This window comes from Hypanus sabinus, chromosome 1 (assembly GCF_030144855.1).
Source record: "Hypanus sabinus isolate sHypSab1 chromosome 1, sHypSab1.hap1, whole genome shotgun sequence".
In the NCBI taxonomy this organism is placed as follows: Eukaryota; Metazoa; Chordata; class Chondrichthyes; order Myliobatiformes; family Dasyatidae; genus Hypanus; species Hypanus sabinus.
The window spans coordinates 125,331,636-125,355,095 of NC_082706.1; the positions used below are offsets into that span (position 1 = coordinate 125,331,636).

A 23,460-nucleotide genomic window follows, 5' to 3' on the forward strand; every position below is an offset into this window, starting at 1 on the left:
GGATGCAATTAGAGGGCTTGAGTTATAATGAGAGATAGAACCGGTCAGGTCTGTTTTCCATGAAGCGCAGATGGCTGAGGTGAACATAATAGTATATAAAATTCTGAGCATAGATATGCTAAATAGTCAGTATCTGTTTTACATGGTGAGGTGTCTAAAATTAGAGGGTGCAAGTTTAAGGTGAGTGGGAGGATGCTTAAAAGGAAGCTGGGGAGTAATTTTTTTCCACATAAAGAGAAGTTGATCAACAAACAAAATTGAAAATTGACATCACATAGAATTTGGAAAATGGTGAGTTGTCCTTCCCTTTCCCTGATATTTCTCTCCTTAAACCAGCAAATTAATGCTACAACTCAGTGTCAATGATCAACTTGAACATCTTTTCTTATTAGTCAATTACAACATACTGCCTGGATGTTTTTACTATGAGATGCCAATATAATCAAACCCACTTCCCAAGAAATTAACAATAGATTGGATAATAAACTTCAATCTTTACTTTTGCCCTTGCAACTGAATCATAAAATGTTTGTGCATTCTTGAATTATCTTTTTTAAATCACACAGATTTAGTATATTCCATATGGACAAAAAAAGCTCTATTTTAGAAGGCCTAACAAATATTATATAAAATACTTTAAAAGTATCTAATTACTTAAAATAACTGATTCTTTTTTTTTACCTGATGTATACAAGAGTGCATTCACAGCTTGAGGACTAGTTTGACCAGCAGAAGGGTTTATCTTTTGTTTTAAAGTCTCCAAAGTAGTTTTCGGAATCACTAGAATACAGTTATGATAAAACAGAAGGTAAACAGAAATAAGTCTGTCTTTAAAAAATCTTAACATATACATCAAATTTGTCAGTATTTAATCAGTACTATAGAGTAACCACATTTGGATTTAGAAATCTACATACAGGAATATTAATTATCTGATGGAGTGTGGCCAACACTGCAGTTTAGTAGCAACAGAGCAAACTGTGCAGAGCATAATGAGAACGGAAGCAAATGTGAAAATGGAACATCGGGGGAACTGGCAGCAGCTGTGAAGATCGCATTTTGAATACGGGCACATACACAGACAGAAGAGCAGTTGGGACCAGGGTCAGGAACTGGAGACCAAAGTGTTGGCAGGAATGTGATAAAGGTGTGCCACGGTTAGAAAAAACTGCAAGGGAGAAGCAGTTGTGACAAGGTGGTCTTCGAGTGCGAGGGATCAAAGGAAGGGGATGACGAGGGAGGTAGTTGCCTAAAGCATAGGTGTACACATTTGTGAAGTATTCTTTATTGATGCACTTGTCCCGCTTCATAACGTTTTACTTTGTTGGTGGTCACATTGAAAGATTTTAGAGAAATGCATTTCCACCCATCCACCACCACCCAACCAAAAAATAACAAAGGCCAGTAGTGCACTTCAACACTTTCTGTATTGTTAAAATAAACATTTAATTTTATCATAACTTAGATGTGATAAAATCTCTGTAACTTACTTATGGGCCTGTCATCCAGTTCTATTACTACAGGCTTTCAACAAGTAAATATTAGCCAATATTTATACTTATAATTATATTTTATGACCAATAAACAATACTGTCTCAAAGTCAGGAAAAATTACACAAAATGATTAAAAATCAGAAAAGTTAACGAAGATTTCTTATTCCTACCCAAATTTCTCATCTGGTCAAAATAAGCCAACTTAGACGCAGCATAAATGGCTCGTGATTGCGAACATCCAACCACAGCATCCATCAGCAAAACATTTGTCAATGCTTGTTGAATGTACTGTGGATCCTAAAAAGTTAAAAAATAATTCAGTGTTGGAAAATTGAGTAGTTATGGGTGATTGAAAACTTGAAAATACTTCAGTTACACCATAAAGCAGTCTCCACATTACAGAAATGGTGATCTGAATTTCAAGATTTTATAACTGAATCTGACCTTTTTTATTTTTCCCCATTATATTTTCATTCACTTTTCTTACAGCCACGTGTACGATGTAGTGAACTGTGTTGTCTTCAATCAAAACCCAATTTCAACTTGTCTGCTCAAGAAAGTTTCCATTTTTAGCTATTTCGATGAAGACAGCACACTTTCAATATTAGTTTTACCTCTCTTTTAACAAAAGATTTACCATCCATTCTTAATATGATCACTGTCCATTATTCACTCCAGCCATGTGGTTAATTTTACACACAAGCTTTTGTGATTTGGATATCACTCTTCCAATTCAGCAACCATTTCCCTTCTGCTAGACAATCTGGATGACGTGAATTTGATTAAGTTACAACTTCCTTTAGATCAACAACAAAACTTTCATTTTAAATGCAGCAAAATCACAACCCATCACCAGTGCTTGCTTAAATACTATTGCTGATTGAAGAAAAAGTCCTCTCTTACTATTGCTTTTACTATTCAACCACCAAGTTATGTGCTTAACAAAAGATCATGATCATACTTCACCATTATGATTTTTTTGTTTGAAATTTTATCACCACACATCCATTAACCATAGCTGCTTACTTCAGGGTCAATGACATTCCACCTGTCACCTTTTATGTCAGCTGACACCTCCTGTCCAAAACCAAGTTTTTCCTGTCTGTCAAATGCACCAATTCCAGTTGTCCTGTCATTAAATTTAACTAATTTTAAGTTCCATTTGAATGAATAAGTTCCATTTGATTTGAATCCACTTTGCATTTGCTGTGGCCATACTCTCTTATAAAGAAAAGCCTTCGTTATATGCTTAGTTATTTGTGGTAGTCAAGAAAGTAAGATAACTATAACATCTGAGTATACATTAGAGAATGGACAGTATCAGTGGATCAATATTTCCCTTGGGATTCTTATTAAATCTGTTAAAAGTTAATCAAGGGTTTCAATTGAGTCTTATAGGGCAAATCTGAAATAAGAAGCATCCACACCTTGTGCTTATTTGCCATTGTGCTCCCAGCCCACATCTCTTTCACAATCAGTTGCCAAAGATCACGTTCAGTCTTCAGGTTTGCAACAAATGGCTCTTTCAGTTGAGTTTTAATTTTCAGAGCAGGGATTCGAAGTGGAAAAAACAGCACTGATATATTTTCGACTTCCTAACAAGAGGGAGAAAATAGCACATAAAGAGTTTTTCTTTAATGAATTACTTCACAGTTTACATCACCCAGATTCACCTCTTCTCAGTTAGCCTCCTTTAATTTTTATCTTGACAATCTTGTGCTCCTGTCATAACTCACAATTCCTTCTCACATAAGAAATAGGAAGAGCTGTAGTCCATCTGGCCTTTCGAGCCTGCTCTGCCATTCAATAAGATTGTAGTTCATCTGGTCATGGACTCAGCTCTACCTACCTGACTTTTTCCTCATAACCCTCAATTTCCCTACTGTGCAAAAATCTGTGTCTTAATAATACTTAATAAGGTGGCCTCGACTACTTTCCTGGGCAGAGAATTCTATAGATTCACTACTCTCTCAGAAAAGTTCTTTCTCCTCATCTTCATCATAAATCTATTCCCTTGAATCTAGATTATAACCCTTAGTTCTAGTCTTACCTAACAGTGGAAACAATTTTCCTGCTTCTATTCCTTTCATCTAACATCTCAGCTGAACTACAATAGCTTGTTCTGAAACAAAGTCTTGATTTAAAAATTCTCAACCTTGTTTTCAAATACTGTACGGTCTTGCCCATCATTATCTCTGCATCCTATTTATGCCTTTAAAAACCTTTGAGATAGATGTACTTCCCCATTCCTGTGTTTTTAACATCAATGTATTTAATCACTTCTTCATTTGCCTTTTGCTGCGAAAACTCTACAATTTACAACCAATCCCACCCCATCACCCTACCTCACCCACCTTTAAGACAAAGCCAACATCAAGCTTAGCTTTAACCATCTTCCCTAAATCTAAATATTTTCTGTATTCTCACCTTCTCTTGAAGCACCTTGTGAGGTATTCTCCAATTAAACACATTTTACAAACAGAAGTTGTTCAGAAATATAGTTAATTTTACTTTGTGATGTTAAAAATCAAATAAAAGACTTCAAAACAATGTAGCATTAGAATACTCATCATCCTTACCTCTCAAATTTAATTAAAATATGGAATAGGCTATTTTAAAACTAATTTCTTTACTTCCTATCTCAAAAGTCCAAATTCTATGTTTATTTAATGAAGGTCAATACATCTTAAAAGTCAACCAGATAAGATATCAACAATCTTATCTGTCCTATTCTATTGAAAAATAGAACCCACTTTTTTGTTTTAAAGAGTTCTATTGAATAAAACAGAGAACTGTTTCTTTAGAGTACATTAATTAAATTCCTAGTAAAGCTATTTTTTATTATGTTATCGTGAATTTATCAAGTATTTCCTTAAGGTTGTTACAGCTGGGGGTGGCAATGGGGACAAGCTCGCACTTCCTATTAAATGCTCCCAATAGCTTCTAAGCCTGGCAGAGCTGTTTCTACTGACAAGAAAAGGCAGGTTACTGGCACCTTAAAACCAGTTACTTCAGACAGATGGGGCTCATCAGCCGTGGGTGGCAGCTCATGTAAGAGAAAGAAAACTCTGATCTCAAACCTCTGCTACCTTGCAGCTATACCCACTCATGGTGAAGGCTTCAGGAGTAAATCCCAAGGGGAAAAATCCTGAGTTGGAGTCCTAAGATAGTCATACATTGGGTTCAATGCTGACTAGGAACTCCTGCAATGCTGCTGGTACCAAACTGTATCAGTTTCTCCTGTTCCTTCGGGTCCATAAGCTGCATGAAAAGGAGGAGCTTGCTACATGGGCAATAAATTGCTCTCCATATCGTACTGCCCAGGCTTGCTTATCTAGAAAGCTAGGACACAATGTCCATGGTCAACTCTGACCAACAGAGGCCTCAGCAATTACCAGTGATGTAGGGAAGGATTTATTTTTAATTGATTGGGCAGCAACCCAAGTGAGGTTATCATCTCTATAACTTAATAGAAAGACAAGAAAAATTATCAAGCATTCCAAAAGTGAGGTCAAAAGAACAGTTCAAAAGTAGTACCAATATATCTCTAAAATTGGTGATTTCAACGTAGCCAGGTCTGCCCTCTTTAAGGAGAAAAAGCCGTTTCTGTGTTAATGCAATTTTTCCCACACCATAGTTGGTCTTCACAGATGATGACAATTTAAATACACTCTCATTTTCATCCAGATATTCTATCACTTCCAAAGGAAGATTAACTTCATGAGCCTCAGCTTCTGACTCTTTCCAAAAGTTGTAGAAGTCTTTAAATGTCTCAGGATCAATCTGTTTCAAATGTCCTTAAATACAAATAAAAATAATTCTAAATGTGTGACTTTCATTAAAAGAATATTAATTTCAAAAATTTCTTCAACGTAGACATTAAGATTTTCCAAAGGCATTCCCTATCTAAGAGAAAACCTATTACTTGTTTTCATTTTCCATACTGTTGTTTCTCTGTAATGCAACAAAACAATAACAGTATTATTAATTATTCCAAATTATTATCAAATTTGAATGAAGTATATGCATACAAATTTTACTTTTATTTATATTAGTAGTAAAGTAGTAAAGCCCCACCCAAATGAAGACTGAGAAATAATTCACCCCACCATTTTTCAAGCATTAAAGTCTATGCAGAATACTATGGTTCATAACAATACTTAAAACTCTTGAATTCATAATGTTGAAAAACTTCTGACAGCTTAATAATGTTTCATGTTGAAGCACCAAGACACATAATCAAGCAACAATAGGATTTTGGATCAATTGCATTCAGCTGAATCATCGACCATTCTTCAAAACTGCCAAATGCAAAACAGCTCTTCCTTAGAAGCAGTTAAAAGGAGAAAATATTAGTTAAAGCAAAGCAACAAATAAAGCTATCAGAGCTGTTTGATAATTAATTCACTAACACCACCTTTTATATAAAATCATAATTATATATCATGAGATAGCATTTGTTTTTCTTTCATTCCTCTATCAGATCTCCTAAACAGCCTTCAGCACTATCTACAGCATATTCCCAAGTTCTCTGGGTGACAGTGCACTAACATCAGCACCTACCGGCAGGTCAATATCCCCAGAATAGTTACAATCATTCTGCTACACTGCATGCCTGACACTTTACTCACAAAAGAAGAACTTTTTAAGAGCTCTATCATGAGGAGACATTATCAAGAGAAAAAAGGTTCCAAGACAGATGTACTCAAAACCTTCTTGAAGTGCACCATTCCCAGTGTCTTCTGGGAACATGACCACCTGAAGTGCAGAAGCAACTATTAATTTAGCATTGAGAATGTCAAGTTCAAGCTTCAACAACATTCACATCCTTGAATAAGCAGAAGTACACTCTTACAAACTACACTACCTGCCACTGTAACCCCCACTATCTGCTTATTTTATCTGCAACCATTTGTGGAAGAGTCTTCAATTTCCACATTGGCATCATAAGTTGTCTCAACACCCACACCAGAATGGAAAAGGAAGCAGAAAGAATAATAGCAAAATCAGCAGTACAAGGGTGTTCCATAAAGAACATATACATTTTCAAAATTCTATTTGTTTCTCCACAAAAGTTTTCCTCTTAAAATTTAATGATATGTGGCATTTGATATATTACTTTTTTTTAAACTTCCCACTGAAAAAGTTCATGATCTCAGCATTAGATTTGGAGTAACATTCTCACCTCAATGCAAATTATGTCAAAAATTTCACTCCAAAAACATTTCACCATTTAGCCTCCTGTCTCAGAACCATTTTGAGCAGCCCAAGCAGTATCTTTCCAATAATATATTGAACCAAAATGTGAGCAAAGATTGCCAAGACAAAAAAGAACAGAGTAGCAGATTGCACTAAATACAAGAAGTAGAGAAGAGAATTTTAAGAGGACCACAAAAGTGTCAGAAGCTAAATATTATTGCAATATAATGACAACTAACATAAAAGAAAACCCAAATGTCCTCAACATCATAAACCTGTTATGGACAAAGAAAATTATATCCATTTAGAGTAGGGGTTTCTAACCTGGGGTCCATGGACCCTTCGGTTAATGGTCGGGGTCCATGCATTAGAGTTTGGGAACCCCTGATTTAGAGCAATGGGGAACAGCTACAATACAAAGAACAAAATAGTCTTTGGGGAGGAAGATGCTTACAAAACAGAAATAGTCTAGATAATCAATGGGATTAAATGTTGATAGATTGATCAGGACAACCTGGCTATGGTTAGAATGGATAAGTCTCCTACCTAGAATGACTTTAATTCCAAGCTTGAATGGAGATGGAAAATCTGCAATCAATCTTCCAATCATCATTTGATTATGGCATGGTGTTAGAGGACTAGAAAGTGGCCAATTTTATATCTTTGTTCAGTAATGAATAGAAGGATATCTCTGTGCTCTTCAGGCAGGTCGACTTAGCAACTGTGATTGCTGAGATATTACAAACAATAAACAGGAAGGGGAAAGCAGTGAATGTTTCCTTCGTGAATTTTAGCAAAGTGCTTGATAATACACCCTCAAAAAACTGATATAATTGAGATTCATGAAGTAGAAATTGCTAACTTGGATAAAAAAAACTTAATGAGGCAAAGGAGCTTCTTCTGGTGAATGGTTGTTAATAGTGGACACTGGTATTTCTAAGAGTGCGAAGAACATTGCTGTAATATTTCATGACTTGACTATCATTATATAGGATAAAATATCACAATTTGCAAAACTTGAATTGTCACAAACTGGCAGATGAAAAGACACTTGAAACCTTAGCAAAAATGTGTGTAATGATGCATATTGACAGAAGTATTTGGGAGATACAACGCAGACTGAAGATGCACAGCTCTGAAGAGCATATAACGACAGATTTCTGATGGTTCGTGTTCATAGATTTTTAAAGTTGACAGGACTTAATGAAAGAATAGTTAGCAAACTGTATACTAATAGTATATCCATCTTTATAATACAAAGCATAGAACTTATGCTGAACCTTTACCTCTATTTAGACTGATTAGCATTAAAAATGTAGCTCCAGTCACCACTTTAGGAAGGATATGAAGGTCCTCTGGGGTACAGAGGAGATTAACCACAATGATTCCCTGAAACAAAAAGTTTTTAAACCAGAGGTTGGAGAAGCTGTGATTGTTTTCCTTTTAGGAAAGAAAGTTACTGGGAAATTTGTTAGATCAAGATTATGGCAAATTTAGTTAGGATAGACAAATAAAAATAATTCCTGTTTACTGGAGCAAAAGACTATTGTTCATCTCCACAGGTGCTGCTTTACCCACTGAGTTCATCCAACAGTTTTTGTTTGTTCCTACAGACTAATAGCGTAAGGACCAAAAACAGCACAAAAACCAAGATCACAGAGGTTTGAGGTACAATTAGTTTTTTTTGTTGTGTATTGTGTTGATGACTTCAAACTTGTTACCTTCAAAGCTTATAATTAATTATCTTAGTTGACAGGCACTAGGGGGAAAATAAACTTCCAGGGCTACAGGAATACACTAAGGAAATGGAAATGACTGGATTGCTCTACAAGCAGCTGGCACATCCACAATGGGCTTTGTGCTTTTTTCTAGCTGCCATGATTCCAATGATATAAGTATGCAATAATACCTTGCCTTTAAGAACATGAAATCTTACAGAAGTACATTATCAACTCTGAATAACAGCAACAGAAATTAGGCGTCTAAAATTTGGTTGAAAGAGTAGCTTTTGAAAAAAAAGTTTAAGTCTTACAACATAAGTTTAAGGAGGAATTTCCTAATCTGAAAGCCTAAGCAACAGAAACCATAATTGCCAATAGTACGGTGATTTAAATCAGAGATCCACAAGAATCCAGAACTGGAGTGAAGCAATTATTAAGATTAAAAGTTAGTAAGAGGAAAGCCGTGGCAGGATTTGAAAATTATGATGATACATTTAACACCAAAGACTAGAAAATAAAGACAAACAATGTACAGTACATCAATGATACAGGAACTGTAGTTGAATAGGAGTCCATGTCATTAGGCAAGAAAACCAAATCAATAATATGGTGAGATAAGGGCAAATTATATTCATGCCACACTACACCCAGCATCATCTCCAGTAAGAAGAAAATCTAATCACATGACCTTATAACCAATATCAGCACCAATTTTCCCCACAAACAAGAAGGGTCAAAAACCCAACTGGACTAGCTATTAAATTGCAAGTTTACTGTATATGAGCAAAGTATTGTGTATTCTGAAATAAGGGGCACCTCCCAATTCTCAAATCATAAACTTTGCTGAAATGTTCTCAACATGTTGAATGGGTGCAAATGCAACAATATTCAACAAGTCTGATATCAAAAGCAAAGCACTTGATTATCACTCCACCAACTTCCATCCACTCCCTCTCTCATCCACTAGCGTGTTACGTATACGACTGCTTACAAGATAAATTACATGAGATCAACTTTTTCATCAGTACCCATTAACCCTACAAGCTTTAGTGAATACCATCACCCTTAATGTCCCAACCAAGTCACACTTTGGCATGCCGATATATCTTATGAATCACTGAATCAAAGTATTGAAATCAGTTATAGAATGGAATAAAAGGAGAACCTCCACTCAAGCACCACAACAGTTAAGGAACCCAGCTCATTTCCATTTTTTTTAAAAGGACAGTGAGATGTTCAGTAAATGCCTGCTTTACCACTGAATTAATAAAAGGACATTCAACAAGTAGATGAGTTTTAAAGAAATCTGGGCATAACACTTTAATTTTAAAAAACATGAATGTTAGTCTAGTGTTAGGTTATGGTGATGGTCCAGCATCATATTCTGCTTACCAGTCCCAGGCGACACATAAAACACCGATCTTGAAACCACTGTTGGCATTGGATCGGATGGCATGTTGCGATTTTTAAGTTTGCTCGTTTCAGATTTGACTGAGGGAAAACAATATAGGTAAAACAATGGAGAAGTGTTTTAAGAAGTGGGTGAAGGATTACTTCCCTCCTTAACCTGCTTAATAGAAGTCACCCACTATTTTAGATCTAAAATTTAATGAAACTTTGGGTCAATTTAAAAGAGGTGAGAATTTACAATAATGAAGCTTCAACTGACAAGGACAAAAGGACTTTGCTTAAAATTGGCCAGCAGTAACTATCATTACTGAATTGGATTTTGAAGTAGGAATAACAGCGATGCTATCAAAATTTCCTAAAAAGCTTGAAAAGAATAAATCAGAATTCATAAAGATTTAACTCTGGAAGTTGGAAAATACCTACCTCCTGCTAACAACTGAAGTGCAATTTAGTTTTCTGCACAACATTAAATCATATTTGAAGGAAAATTTCATGTGGATTACAAAGGTGTCAAAATGGTTGTTGTGATGCATCCAGTGTGGTGGTATAGTGGGTAGTGCTTGTCACTCTCACTTTCAGGTTCCATCTCTAGCTAGTTAGCGAGAAGGAGAACTGAATGTGTAAGTCTCTCCCTGCCAGTACATAGACTCTCCAACAGCAAGCCTCATGTAGTACCTCCTCACAGGCAACATATGGAAACTGAACTTCTTTCGGACTCAGGTTGAACTACAAAAGGGAGGAGGTCTGGCCTCTGCACACGTAGCACACAGTCTCACCAATATGTGGACTTGCCCTTTTGCTCATGAACCAGATCCCCAGCTATTGGAAAATAGCCCCCCTACTTTGTGGGCAGTCTTGGGAGAGACGGAGGATACAGGAGTAAACCCAGACTGCAAATCCAGAGTGGAGTCCCAAAGGCAGTTGGACAACATTGAACACCCTTCTGGTAGCTCCTGCAGCCAAGCTGGTACCAAATGTATTGCTTCAGAAGCTTTCCTTTGGACTACACTGGTGAGACTGAGAGGGGATCTTGATGACTGGACATCTCAGGATCTCCAAACCTTCACCCAGGCTTGCGATAATGATGATCATCATCCATTGTCCTTTGAGGCAGATGGATGCCAACCATAAGATTACATGAAGAAAAGGAAAAATCATATCAAGAAAACAAGTATCATTAGAAAAAGAAAGAAAGAGGAAAAAAGAAAATAAAAAGAACTGACAAACATGCAGATAAGTGGAGATCAAAACTAAGGAGGTAAAAGCAAAATCAGGAATGATGCAAAGGCAAAGTGTCAACCTGATCCTGTCTCAAGCGCATTGAGTCAAGTTAAAATCATACTGAAAAGTTTAATTACACTGGACAACAAAGATTTTGCTTCTTTAATATCTTTAGGTGTATCTTGTGAATTTTGGGCTACTGATAATGAATATCACCATGAAATTTCCCTATTACGCACCATTTTTTAAAATAAACTTAAGTTTATTATTTCAATTCGTAATTCAAATCAATTAAAATGTTGCCTACAATGTAAGTTGGAAAGTTTCCTGTCTTGTCCAGGCATGCTTGGGCATGTTTAGGTGGCGTGGCTGCTGCATGGCAGGACAGGTTTCAGTAATAATTATTGGGTTCAGGACTGTAAGGATGGAATTTGCTATCACCAGGCACAAAAATTTCTATGAAGGATTTTGATATTTGAGACAGATGCTTCCCAGAATAACTGATGCCAAGATTAAGGAAAGCATTTTTGTTGGTCCACAAATCAAACAGGTCATCAAAGACAGGCAATTTGAAGAATTTCTAGTGGAACCGGAAAAAAATCACATGGAAGGCACTCAAGGAAGTTGCTGAAATTTTTCTCAGCATTTACAGAGCACCAAACTACATGCAGCTGGTTGAAAGCATGCTTCAAGCATATAAAACCATGAAATGCAACATATCGCTAAAGATTCATTTTCTGCATTCCCATTTAGACTTCTTCCCTGCAAATCTTGGTGGTGTTAGTGACGAACATGGTGAAAGGTTTCACCAGGACATTGCGGTCATGGAGAAAAGATACCAGGGCAACTGGAATCCATCAATGCTGGTAAATTATTGTTGGACACTTAAGCGAGAAGCCTCAGACACTGAGTACAAATGAAAATCATTAACAAAATATTTAAACTTAGTTGAACTATTGCAAAGCATCAGCACCATTATGCAATTAAACACATTATATTCAATAAAAGTTAATTTATTGTTTCTCCAAATTCCTATGTGTTACAAGTAGTCTGAAATTATATTTGTGTTCATCTTCAAGCAGTCTATCATAAATAAAAAATATTCTGAGGAAGCAACACTTCTGAAAAAATTTGTTGTCCAGTGTTATTTCTCCAACTTGCTTCTGGTATGTGAGTCATGACAACTAGATTACCTGTTTAGCCAAGACACTGAAAATCAAACCAACATAGGAAATGCAAAAGTATGTGTTGATTTGACCACAGCACCTGCAGTGTACTTTGTGTTTAGGAAATGCAATAATGCTGGTATTGCCCCAAGTCAAACTATGGTGCAAAAAACATAGAATACATAGTGCTGCAACTCATATTATCCTACATAATATCGTGAATAACATAAGGGGTTCTTGTGACAAATACTGTAACAAATAAACTACCCAAATATCCCACAGTGAAAAAAACGAAGATAATATACAGATTTTCGGATTGAATTACAGAATGAGAAACAACAGATCAAGTGATGCTAAATATTCCGTTTTACTTAAGAATAACAACTTTCCTTTCAAAGTGTTCAGATTTAATTTTATTGAATTTCTTATGAATTAAATCAGCAATCTAACTTGAAAACCATGCCCTTTTTCTATTAATCACGTATACTCAATTGTAGAATGAAATTTCAGTTTACTACATTTCCTAACATGTAATACCAGAAGGCAAATCGATGGTTAAGTACATCACTAACCTATAGTCAGGGCATCAAACAGCCGAAGAATGGTATCAACATCCTTCACAATTCCAGATTCCTGGATCTTTTTCATAAAGTCTTCTTGGTGCATATGTGTTTTCGGCATTTCAAAGGTTTTGACGTGTTCATCAAATACTGTTATTTCTTGTTCTTTTTCTGGCATTACACTAATAAGCCATTTTAATTCTAGTTTCTGACCTGCTTGACTATGTTGATCTGGGGGCATCATGCTTATCACTTTCTTTACAATTTCTTTTGGGAAAATGTCAAGGTCAGTCTTGTAAAGCTTCTGGAAATCTGATAGCGCTTCAAGATATTTTTCTTGCATCAAAAAAGCCAACCCACGGAGATAGTAATATCTTGCCAACAGACTTGATTTTTCTGGTCCTGTGGTATTGATGGCTCTGCTCAGTAGGTTGATGAAATCTGTATACCATACAACTATACTGGAATAATAAAGTGAGGACCTAAACTCTGGCAGCTTGAAAGTTGTTACTGATTTTATGCTTTTCTTCATTGCTGAAAGAAATATTAGCAAAATAATTAAGCAATATTATGTCAAAGTATTTCTCAAACATAGCATATAGCATGCGTATAGTAATCAAATCAAATGTGCATTCAAAACATTCTGAAAGGAAATGTCCTTATTTTAAAAGCATTCGAATTAAAGAGATTTTTTACTTTACATACACTTCAATTTGATACTAAATAACAAGCAATCAAATAAGTAGCGACTCTTTTAAAAGTGTGCACTTAGACTATTCTTGAGACATAAATCTGCGTATTATATTTAAATACAATACTAGCATATTACAATGCAACAAAATGGTACTCAGAAAAGGTGGATAAAGAAAGTCTCTTCCATACACAAGCTAAAGGGCTTGCTAAGGGCCAGACCAGCGGAATTCACATCTGTGGACCAAGTAAAATACAAGAGGTTCAGGCACAATCTCTGGAAAACCATCTCTCAATGTGAAGTGACAATTCCAGACCAAACTGGAAATACAGAAGGATGCTTGACAGCTGTAGCAGGGCTTGAATGCTAACACTTCCCATAAAGGGAAACCAAATGATATAGGTAAGAACAGGCTTTGCTAAGCTAAATGCTTTTTATGCTCACTTTGACCATCAAAACATGAAGGCACCTTTATGAACTCAAACAACCTCCAACAACCCTCTGATTTCAGTCTTTAAGGTCGATGTCAGAGTATCGTTCATGAGAGCGAACCTGTAGGAAGTATCCAGCCCAGAGAGGGTACCTGGCTAAATACTAAAGACCTGTGCTGATGAATGGGCTGGATATCTTTAAATTCTCATTTCAAGAATCTCAGGACCCAACTGTTTCAAGCAGGCTTCATTTATACCAGTTCCTAAGAACATGGTAGTCTGCCTCAATGACTAATGTCCAGTAGCACTTTCATCCACTGTGATGAAGTGTTTTGACAGACTGGTGAAACATATCAACTTCTGCCTGAGAAGCCATTTAAATCCACTACAATTTGCCTAACATTACAACATGTCAACAACAGATACCATTTCATTAGCTCTTCACTCAACTCTGGAACATCTGGACTGTGAGGATATATACATCAAGACACTCATCATTGACTACAGCTTGGCATTCAATACTATCATCCCCTCAAAACTAATCAATAAGCTTCAAGACCTTGGCTTCAATACTTCTCTATGTAACTGGATCCTTGATTTTCCTTGTCAGTTTGGATTAGCAACAATATCTCCTCCACAATGTCCACCAGCATAGGTGTGTCAAAATGCTGTGTGGCTAGCCCCCTGCTCTGCTCGCCTTATACTTATGACTGTGAGGCTAAGCACAGCTCCAATGCCATATTTTAATTTGCTGATAACACCACTGTCGTTGGCTAAATTAAGTGGTGACTAATCGGCATATAGGACAGAGATTGAAAATCTGGCTGAATGGTGCCACAATATCTCACAACAGCATCAGCAATATCAAAGTGTTGATTATAGACTTCAGGAGCAGGAGCAGAGGTCCATAACCCAGTTCTCATTGGGGCACTAAATTCTATTGTCTACCCCTAGATAAAGTGCTTGGACTTGAAAACTGACTGACTTTTGATGACCCATTCAAAAAATAACAGATACTGGATAGCCTAGTTTGAATGACTTCCAACACCAGAATTTAAATTTGAGCATCAAGTAGAATTTTATATCAATTGACAATTGATAACAATTAAATTATTCTATGAATATAAATAGGAAACTACTGAATAGCACGTACTGTATTCTTCATTAAAGTGTACAGAAAAACCTTAAGAAAGGAATATTAGAACTAACTGAAACTTGGCGATCTTGAACCAACTGACAAAAACCTAATCATTACAGTTTTGCAGTGGTGTTGAGTCATAAAATCATAGAACACTACACCACAAAAACAGGCTCTTCAGTCCATTTAGTCTGTGCTGAACCAGTAATCTGCTTAATCTCATTGGCCTGCATCCAGACCACAACCCTCCATACCCCTCCCATCCATGCACCTATCCAAATTTCTCCTAAATGTCGAAATAAAATCCATATCCACCATTTGCACTGGCATATTCCACACTCTCTCTCCACTCTGTGAAGTTCCACCTCATGTTCCCCCTAAACATTTCACCTTTCGCCCTTAATCCATGACCTCTAATTGTAGTCTGCTTGCATTTACCCTATCCATAGCACTTATAATTTTATACACCTCTATCAAATCTCCCCTCAATCTTCTATGTTCTAGGGAATAAAGTCCTAACCTATTCAACCTCTCCCTTTCACTCAGCTCCTCAGTACGACCACCTTGATACCTTTGCACAAAAATATAAGAAATTTGTATAATTTCTATTTAATTTGTTTTTCCTGGGAATGTTGTTTATATGATGCTATGTGCCTGTGATGCTGCTGCAAGTTAAGTTTTTCATTGCACCTGTACACGCATGTATTTGTGCATATGACAAGAAAATCAACTTTGACTCTGAAATAACTCAGCACCATTTTCAGGCTTGTTCTTGTTTAGAGAAGGATCCTCAGTTGGAAACTCCTGCCATATATCAACTGGTATATTTGGCATGCTCGCAGCGAATCGCTTAGTCATCAACTTATCAATATTATATTCCTTTCTCACAGCCATCTGTTCCATTGTGGGCCTTCGAGGATTATCCCGCATCTTCATTCTAAAATAATATCCATCAATAAGTTTCTGCTTGTAATACAACTTAACAATAATTCAGAATGTTAATGAATGAGGCAAGTAAAACCAGTAGATTTGCTGTGAGTTAATTCCAATGGTTTAATTAATTCAAAATAAAATAAAATATCTTTGAAAAGATCTTCTACTATTTTATTTAAATTTCAATTAAGTTAAATTTAATTTAGTGGTTCCTAAAATTGTCTAAGCTGGGTGGAGAGGGGTAGTGGGGATAAGCTCCCACTATGTATTAAATGCTCCCAAAGGTGGCATCTCAAATAGCATCTGACATTCAAGACCATCTTCTGGCCTTCAGGTTTAGCTTAACTACAAGCGTAGGGCTAAAGGCCGGTTACTGACGCCTTAAAAATAGTCACTTCAAGCTACAGGGCTTGTTAGCCATAGTTAGGAAGCACATCTAGAGAAGGAAAACTCTGGTCTCAAACCACTCATGGGGAAGGCTATGGGAGTAAACTTTGAAGAAAAATCCAGAGCTAGAGTTCCTAAAGCAGTCCTACATTGAATTCAATGCTGAATGGCAATCCCTGAGATGCCGCTGGTATTATATCCATACCATAATCGGTATCTGCCATTTCTTTCAATTCATCAACTGTATGGAGAGGGGGAGCCTGCTGTTTGGGAGACAGCATGCTCTCAATATCATACCACCCTGGCTTGCATATCACATAGATAGCTAGGACGCAACATCCATAGTCAACCTCAACCAGCTGAGGCCTCACAATCCCAATGGGTATTAAGAAATCAAAATGCATTAAAGAATATGGTACAGCAGTCTTCTGGAATCTAATGTTTAGGAGGTTATTTTGAATATCAAAAGGAATATCCACCTGCATTACTATGATCTTCTTCCCAAAAAATACTTAAAAGATTTAGATTGGAGTCTTAATGTAAAAAAATAAATAAACATTAATCAAACAGGACAAAAATCTTAAATTCAATCCTAGTCAATATTTTCTTCACAGGTAAAGCAATATAGAAAGTTAAATCATTGTGGTCTGAACATTTAAGAATATGACTGGTTGAAACAAAGAGGCTGATACTCACAAGTGCCTTGAGAACTTTGACTGCTACTTGTCCCCAAGCACTTGGATCATAAGAGGCAAGTACATAAAGTTTTGGTTACACTGGTCTTGGAGTATTGGGTGCAATTCTGGCCGACCTATTACAGGAAGGATGCAGAAACTTTGGAAAGGATGTAGAAAAGGTTTACCAGGATGCTGCCCTTATTAGAGAATATGCACTTAAGGAGAGGTTGGATAAACCTGGTTTGTTTTCTCTGCAGTCTTGGAGGCTGAAAAAGCTGGTGGGTGGGAGGGGGGTGTTGCCTGATAGAAGTTTATATAATTATGAGAGACATAGATAGGACATTCAGTCAGAATATTTATGAATGGTTATGTGCTAAATACAAAACAACATGCTTTTAAGAGACAGGGGAAAGTTCAAAGGAGATGTGTGGACAAACGGATTGCAGAGAAAGTGGTAAGTGCCTGGAACAGACTGCAGGGGTCATAGTGGAGGTACATATGTTAGTGGCGTTTAAGAGATGTTTAGACATATAGTGCCTTGAAAATGGATTCAGCCCCAACTATTTTCACATTTTACTGTTCCTTCTTCTAAATTTGAAATACATTGAAGTACAATTTTTGAGCTAATCTAGAAAACATTGTGCATCACGTCAAATCAAAAGAAAAATTCCAAACTATCAACAATTTACTAAAACCTAAAAACCGAAATAGTGAGGCTGAAAACGTATTCATCCCTTTTATAATTAGTATGCTAACTTTCCTCAGGTGCAATACTGTGTATTACCTTACCAACTCCACCAATCTACTGATGCAGAAAATTGAAGGATCCCCTGAATAAATATCCCCTTTCTCTGCAAGCTCCAACAGTATGATAGATTTTCAAACAGACCAAACCAAGATGGAGATAAAATAGCATTTAAGGCAACTCAGGGAAATGATAACAGAGAAGCATAAATCTAGGGAAGGGTATTAAACCAACCTTGGAGCTCAGTGCAGTCCATCATAGACATACCTCGGAGCTTAATGCAGTTCATTGTGAAAAGTGGAAAAAATATGAGACCAGTCACACTGCCTCAGTCAGGCCACCACTCTAAACTTAGTCACTGAAAAAGAATGGCACTAGTGAAAGAGGCTACTGTGGTGCCAATATTTTCTCTGAGTGAGCTGCTGATCCTCAGTGGTTGCAACTAGAGATGAAGTTCATGGTTCCGTAAACTCTGTCTTGCACAAAAAAAGTAATTATGGAAGAGTGGCAAGGAAGAAGACCTGGCTAAAAAAAAGACTACAAAGTATCCCTTGGAAGATACTGTAAAAATATAGAAAAAGACCTTTTGGTTGGATGAAACTAAAGCGGAATATTTTGGCCTCAACACTAAGTGGTACATGTAGCATAAATCTAATACTGGGCTTCAGCCAGGTAAGACCATACCTACTGTAAAGCACGGTGGAGGTAGCGTCATGCTATGGGGATGCTTTTCAGCAGCAGGGACTGGAAATCTGGTCAGGATTAAAGGGAAGATGAATGCTGCTAAATACAGAGAGATCCTGGGTAAAAACCTCTGCCAGAAAATCTAAACTGGGGAATTCATCTTTCAGCAGGACAACAACCCAAAGCACACTGCTAGAGCAACTGTGACTTGGCTTCAAATGAAGAAAACTGATGTCCTTGAGTGGCCTAATCAGAGTCCTGACTTTAACCCAAATGAACTTCTCTGGCAAGACCTCAAGATTACTGTCCACCGGCACTTCCCAACTAACCAGGAATGGGCAAATCTTGCTCCAACACTTTATGCAAAGCTAATAGAAACTTATCCAAAAAGACCACTGGCCATAATAGCTGCAAGAGGTAGTTCAAGCTAAGTCGCAAGCAAAGGAGGATGAATACCCTCAAACTGTTGACATTTCAGTTTTTGAATTTTTAGTTTTTCATGCTTTACAATTTTCTCTGTTTTGGGGGCTCTGCTGTGGAAAAAAAAAGAGCACTTGATTCACAAATAAAAAAGTTCCCAGTTAAATTGCTCACCAAGGCATTTTACAAGTACGTGAAGAGCAAGAGGATAAGACATGAGAGAATAGGACCAATCAAGTGTGACAGTGGAAAAGTGTGAATGGAGAGGAGATAGCAGACATACTAAATGAGTACTTTGCTTCAGTATTCACTACGGGAAAGGATCTTGGTAATTGTAGGGATGACACAGTGGACTGTAAAGCTTGAGCATGTAGATAGGACGTACTGGAGCCTTTGGATAGCATCAAGTTTAATAAGTCACTAGGACCAGACAAGATGTACCCAGGCTACGGTGGGAGGAGAGGGAGGAGATTACTGAACCTCTGGCGATGATATTTACATCATCAATGGGGACTAGCGAGGTTACGGAGGATTGGTAGGTTGTGGATGTTGTTCCATTATGCAAGAAAGGGAGTAGAGATAGCCTAGGAAATTATAGACCAGTGAGTCTTACTTCAGTGGTTGGTAACTTGACGGAGAAGATCCTGAGAGGGAGGATTTATGAACACTTGGAGAGGCATAATATGATTAGGAAGTAAGCATGACTTTCTAAAAGGCAGATCATGCCTTATGAGCATTTTTTTGAGGATGTGACTAAACACATTGATGAAGGTAGAGCAGTAGATGTTGTGTATATAGATTTCAGCAAGGCATTTGACAAGGTACCCCATGCAAGGTTTATTGAAAAAATAAGAAGGCATGGGATCCAAGATGACATTGCTTTGTGGATCCAGAACTGGTTTGCCCACAGAAGGCAAAGAGTGGTTGTAGACAGGTCATATTCTGCATGGAGGTCGGTCACCAGTGGTATGCCTCAGGGATGTGTTCTCGGACCCCTGATCTTTGTGATTTTTATAAATGACTTGGATGAAGAAGTGGAGGGATGGGTTAGTAAATTTGCTGATGACACAAAGGTTGGGGATGCTGTGGATAGTGTGGAGGGCTGTCAGAGGTAGGACATTGATAGGATGCAAAACTGGGCTGAGAAGTGGCAGATGGAGTTCAACCCAGGTAAGTGTGAGGGGGTTCATTTTGGCAAGTCAAATATAATGGCAAAATATAGGATTAACGGTAAGACTACTGGCAGTGTGGAGGATCAGAGGGATCTTGGGGTCCAAGTCCATAGGACTCTCAAAGCAGCTGTGCAGATTGACTGTATGCCTTCTTAGCTAGTGGTTAAGAAGGCATACAGTGCATTGGCCTTCATCAATCATGGGACTGAGCTTAAGAGCCGAGAGGTAATGTTGCAGCTATATAGGACCCTAGTCAGACTCCACTTAGAGTACTGTGCTCAATTCTGGTTGCCCCACTATAGGAAGGATAAAAAGGGTGCAGAGGAGATTTACAAGGATGTTGCCAGGATTGGGGAGCATGCCTTATGAGAATAGGTTGAGTGAACTCGGCCTTTACTCCTTGGAGTGACGGAGGATGAAAGGTGACCTGATAGAGGTGCATAAGATGATGAGAGGCATTGATCATGTGTATAGTCAGAGGCTTTTTCCCAGGGCTGGAATGGCTAGCACAGGCGGGCACATTTTTAAGGTACTTGGAAGTAGATAAAGAGGACATGTCAGGGTTAAGTTTTTTTATGCAGAGAGTGGTGAGTGCGTGGAATGGGCTGCCTGTGACGGTGGTGGAGGCGGATACGATAGAGTCTTTTAAGAGACTCCTGGACAGGTACACGGAGCTCAGAAAAATAGAGGGCTATGGGTAATCCAAGGTAATTTCTAAGGTAAGGACATGTTCGGCACAGCTTTGTGGGCCGAAGTACCTGTATTGTGCTGTAGGTTTCCTATGTTTCTAAAATCACTGGTTGTAATACTCATTTATGTGAACAAAGGGTTGGGGGCTGAATACTTTTACAAGGCACATTACATGAACAAGCAGGGAATGAAAGAATGTTGCTTACGTACAACAGCAGACAGTTAGTTTGACTTGGCACTATTCAGCGCAGGTATCATGGGACGATGAGCCAATTCCTGTGCTGTATTTTACTATTTATGATCAATGGGCAGCTTTTGCATGCCTTCATGAAAGGCAAATTTCTCCAAGTTTACCTGTCACTTTCTGGGCAGGTGCGAAGTTCCATGTGGCTGAAGGCATCCATCTTTTTACTCAAACGAACTTTAAGAAATGAATGGAATATATAGGTTTCCAGTACCTACAATACGTAACAATAAATGCATCTTAAATAATTGAGTAGCATATTTAGGTACATTACAAAACCAAAGATGGAAACCTCTCTGAATATGCGCCATAGTTATAAATGCCCAAGGGCAATTATCATCCGGATCCCAACTTCATAAATTTCATTATTTGTGAAATTTCTCCCTCAAGTCAAAACATCAAGGAAAAGATAACACATTAAGTGAACAAAAATTATTTTCAAATTATAGCATGAAATTTAGATTTATACCAAACAAATTCTTATTCTGAAGATAAGAAATAGAAGTACCCTATTTGGCCTCTTGAGCCTACTACGCCATTCAACTGATCTTCTTCCTCTTCCATTTACCTGCCCTTGCCTATATATTTCTTGTTCCCTTAAATATCCAAACTGCACTGTCTTCTGCAATTTAAGACTAAACATCTAGCACCCTCTAAAATAAGAAATCCAAATGTGCATCAAGCTTTAAAAAACAATTTATTTCAGCATTTTACTCAAAATATAATTTGCAACATTCAATTTAAGGAATCCAAGTCAGACTTAATCTTTGGTTTCCACTATACCAATTCCTTCTGTAACTTATTACCGCAGGTCTGCAGTAAACAATTCTAATTTTCATTAGCATATTCTTATTCTGTCAAAATTCTAGTAAAATAAAGTGTTCAAAATTAAGTACTTGGATTACAAGATCAGTTTACTTTCTCCACTAGTGAAGTGGTATCAGTATACAGTCTGCTCTCCTTATCCGCGGGTATTGGTTCCAGGACCTCCTGCAGATACCAAAAAAAGGCAGAAGCTCAAGTCCCTAATTTGACCTGTCTCACTGCGGTGGACTTTAGGACCCGGTGGAGCTCATGACCCGCTGCCCGCAGTGTTACTGTTCCGTTGACAGAAAACGATCACAATTGAAAATAAAGTGGAAATAATAAAGCTATCAGAAAGAGGTGAAACAACATCAGTCATTGGAAAAGCGTTAGGCTACAGTCGGTTAACGATCGGAAAAATTTTAAAGGATAAATTGAGAATGATGGAGTATGTGCAAGGCCCTGCCCCGATGATAGCTTATTACTAAGCAACGCAGTGGTTTAAATTATTGAAATACATACGTTTCTTAAGTGTTTTCTATGCATAGAAAGGTAAAATACATACTTATATACTAAGACAAACATTTGACTAACTGACACGAAATAATACCGGATGTACCTGTTCCGACTTACTTATAATACCTAATACAAAGTAAATGTTATGTAAATAGTTGTTAAACTGTTTTGCTTAGGGAATAGCGACAAGAAAAAAAAAGTCTGTACATGCTCAAACAACGAGTGCTGGAGAGAGAACTTCCGTTTTTCTCGATCCCGATCCGCTGTAACCTATGCACATCCTCCCGTATACTTTAAATCATCTCCAGGTTACTTATAATACTTAAAACAATGTAAATGCTATGTAAATAGTTGTTATACTGTATTGTTTAGGGAATAATGATAAGAAAAAACATCTGTTCATGCTCAAACAACAAGTGCTGGAGAGAGAACTTCTGGGTTTTCCTGATCCGCAGTTGGTTGAATCCGTACATGCAGAACCCGCGGATAAGGAGGGCCAACTGTATATAAATCTCAAAGTAAAGCAGGAGTTCCCTCACTTAAACAAAATTTCATACTCATATTTTACCCTATGCATATTGCATAAAGCCACTTCTATCATCTAAAAATGATCAAATTTAAGATATATTAGATAAATTGGGAAAACAGTTGTGAAATAAAATTAGAAGACAATTGTTACAGATAAAATGTAAATCAACTAATTTATTGGTTTGTATGTCTACAATATTAGTATACTGTAACTTAAACAAATGTATCCAAATAACTTTTACAGAATGCTTATACTGACCTTTTTGTAAAAGGGCTGATCAGAAGCTATTCGAGTCTTCAAAAATTCTTCACTATTAAAGACACGATATTCATAATTTAAATAGCCTGATACATCCCTGCAAGAAAATAGCTTTTGTGAATTCAGCAGCAAAGTCTTTGATAGTTTAAATTTTAATAGATTTTATCATTTGGATAACACAATTGATGAATGCTAAAATTGTGGAATACTAACTGAAGACAAAATATTTTAATGCGAAATACTTCAATCAAAATATTTCAATTTGTAATTATTATCCGTTAAAGATGCACCACCATTCAAAGACTACCTCCTATTTCAAGAAAAAACTTATTGAAAACAAATCTTTCATAATACCCATACATAATTTCTA

General features: G+C 37.1%; 1 protein-coding gene across 6 annotated transcripts in view; it reads right to left on the reverse strand.

The window, feature by feature from the left end:
* Positions 1-23,460, reverse strand: part of dennd3a (DENN/MADD domain containing 3a) — a 132,829-nt gene that overhangs the window by 27,085 nt on the left and 82,284 nt on the right. For 5 of the 6 annotated variants that reach the window (XM_059975688.1, XM_059975696.1, XM_059975729.1 and 2 more), the window contains 9 exons: positions 23,091-23,187; positions 21,094-21,197; positions 15,787-15,968; positions 12,784-13,305; positions 9,807-9,905; positions 5,032-5,291; positions 2,922-3,089; positions 1,665-1,791; positions 682-780 (listed from right to left, as the gene is read on the reverse strand). In XM_059975688.1, the coding sequence (XP_059831671.1) occupies positions 682-780; positions 1,665-1,791; positions 2,922-3,089; positions 5,032-5,291; positions 9,807-9,905; positions 12,784-13,305; positions 15,787-15,968; positions 21,094-21,197; positions 23,091-23,187 (1,658 nt within the window). The remainder of the gene's footprint in view (positions 1-681; positions 781-1,664; positions 1,792-2,921; positions 3,090-5,031; positions 5,292-9,806; positions 9,906-12,783; positions 13,306-15,786; positions 15,969-21,093; positions 21,198-23,090; positions 23,188-23,460) is intronic. The other variant, XM_059975704.1, reaches the window with a different exon arrangement.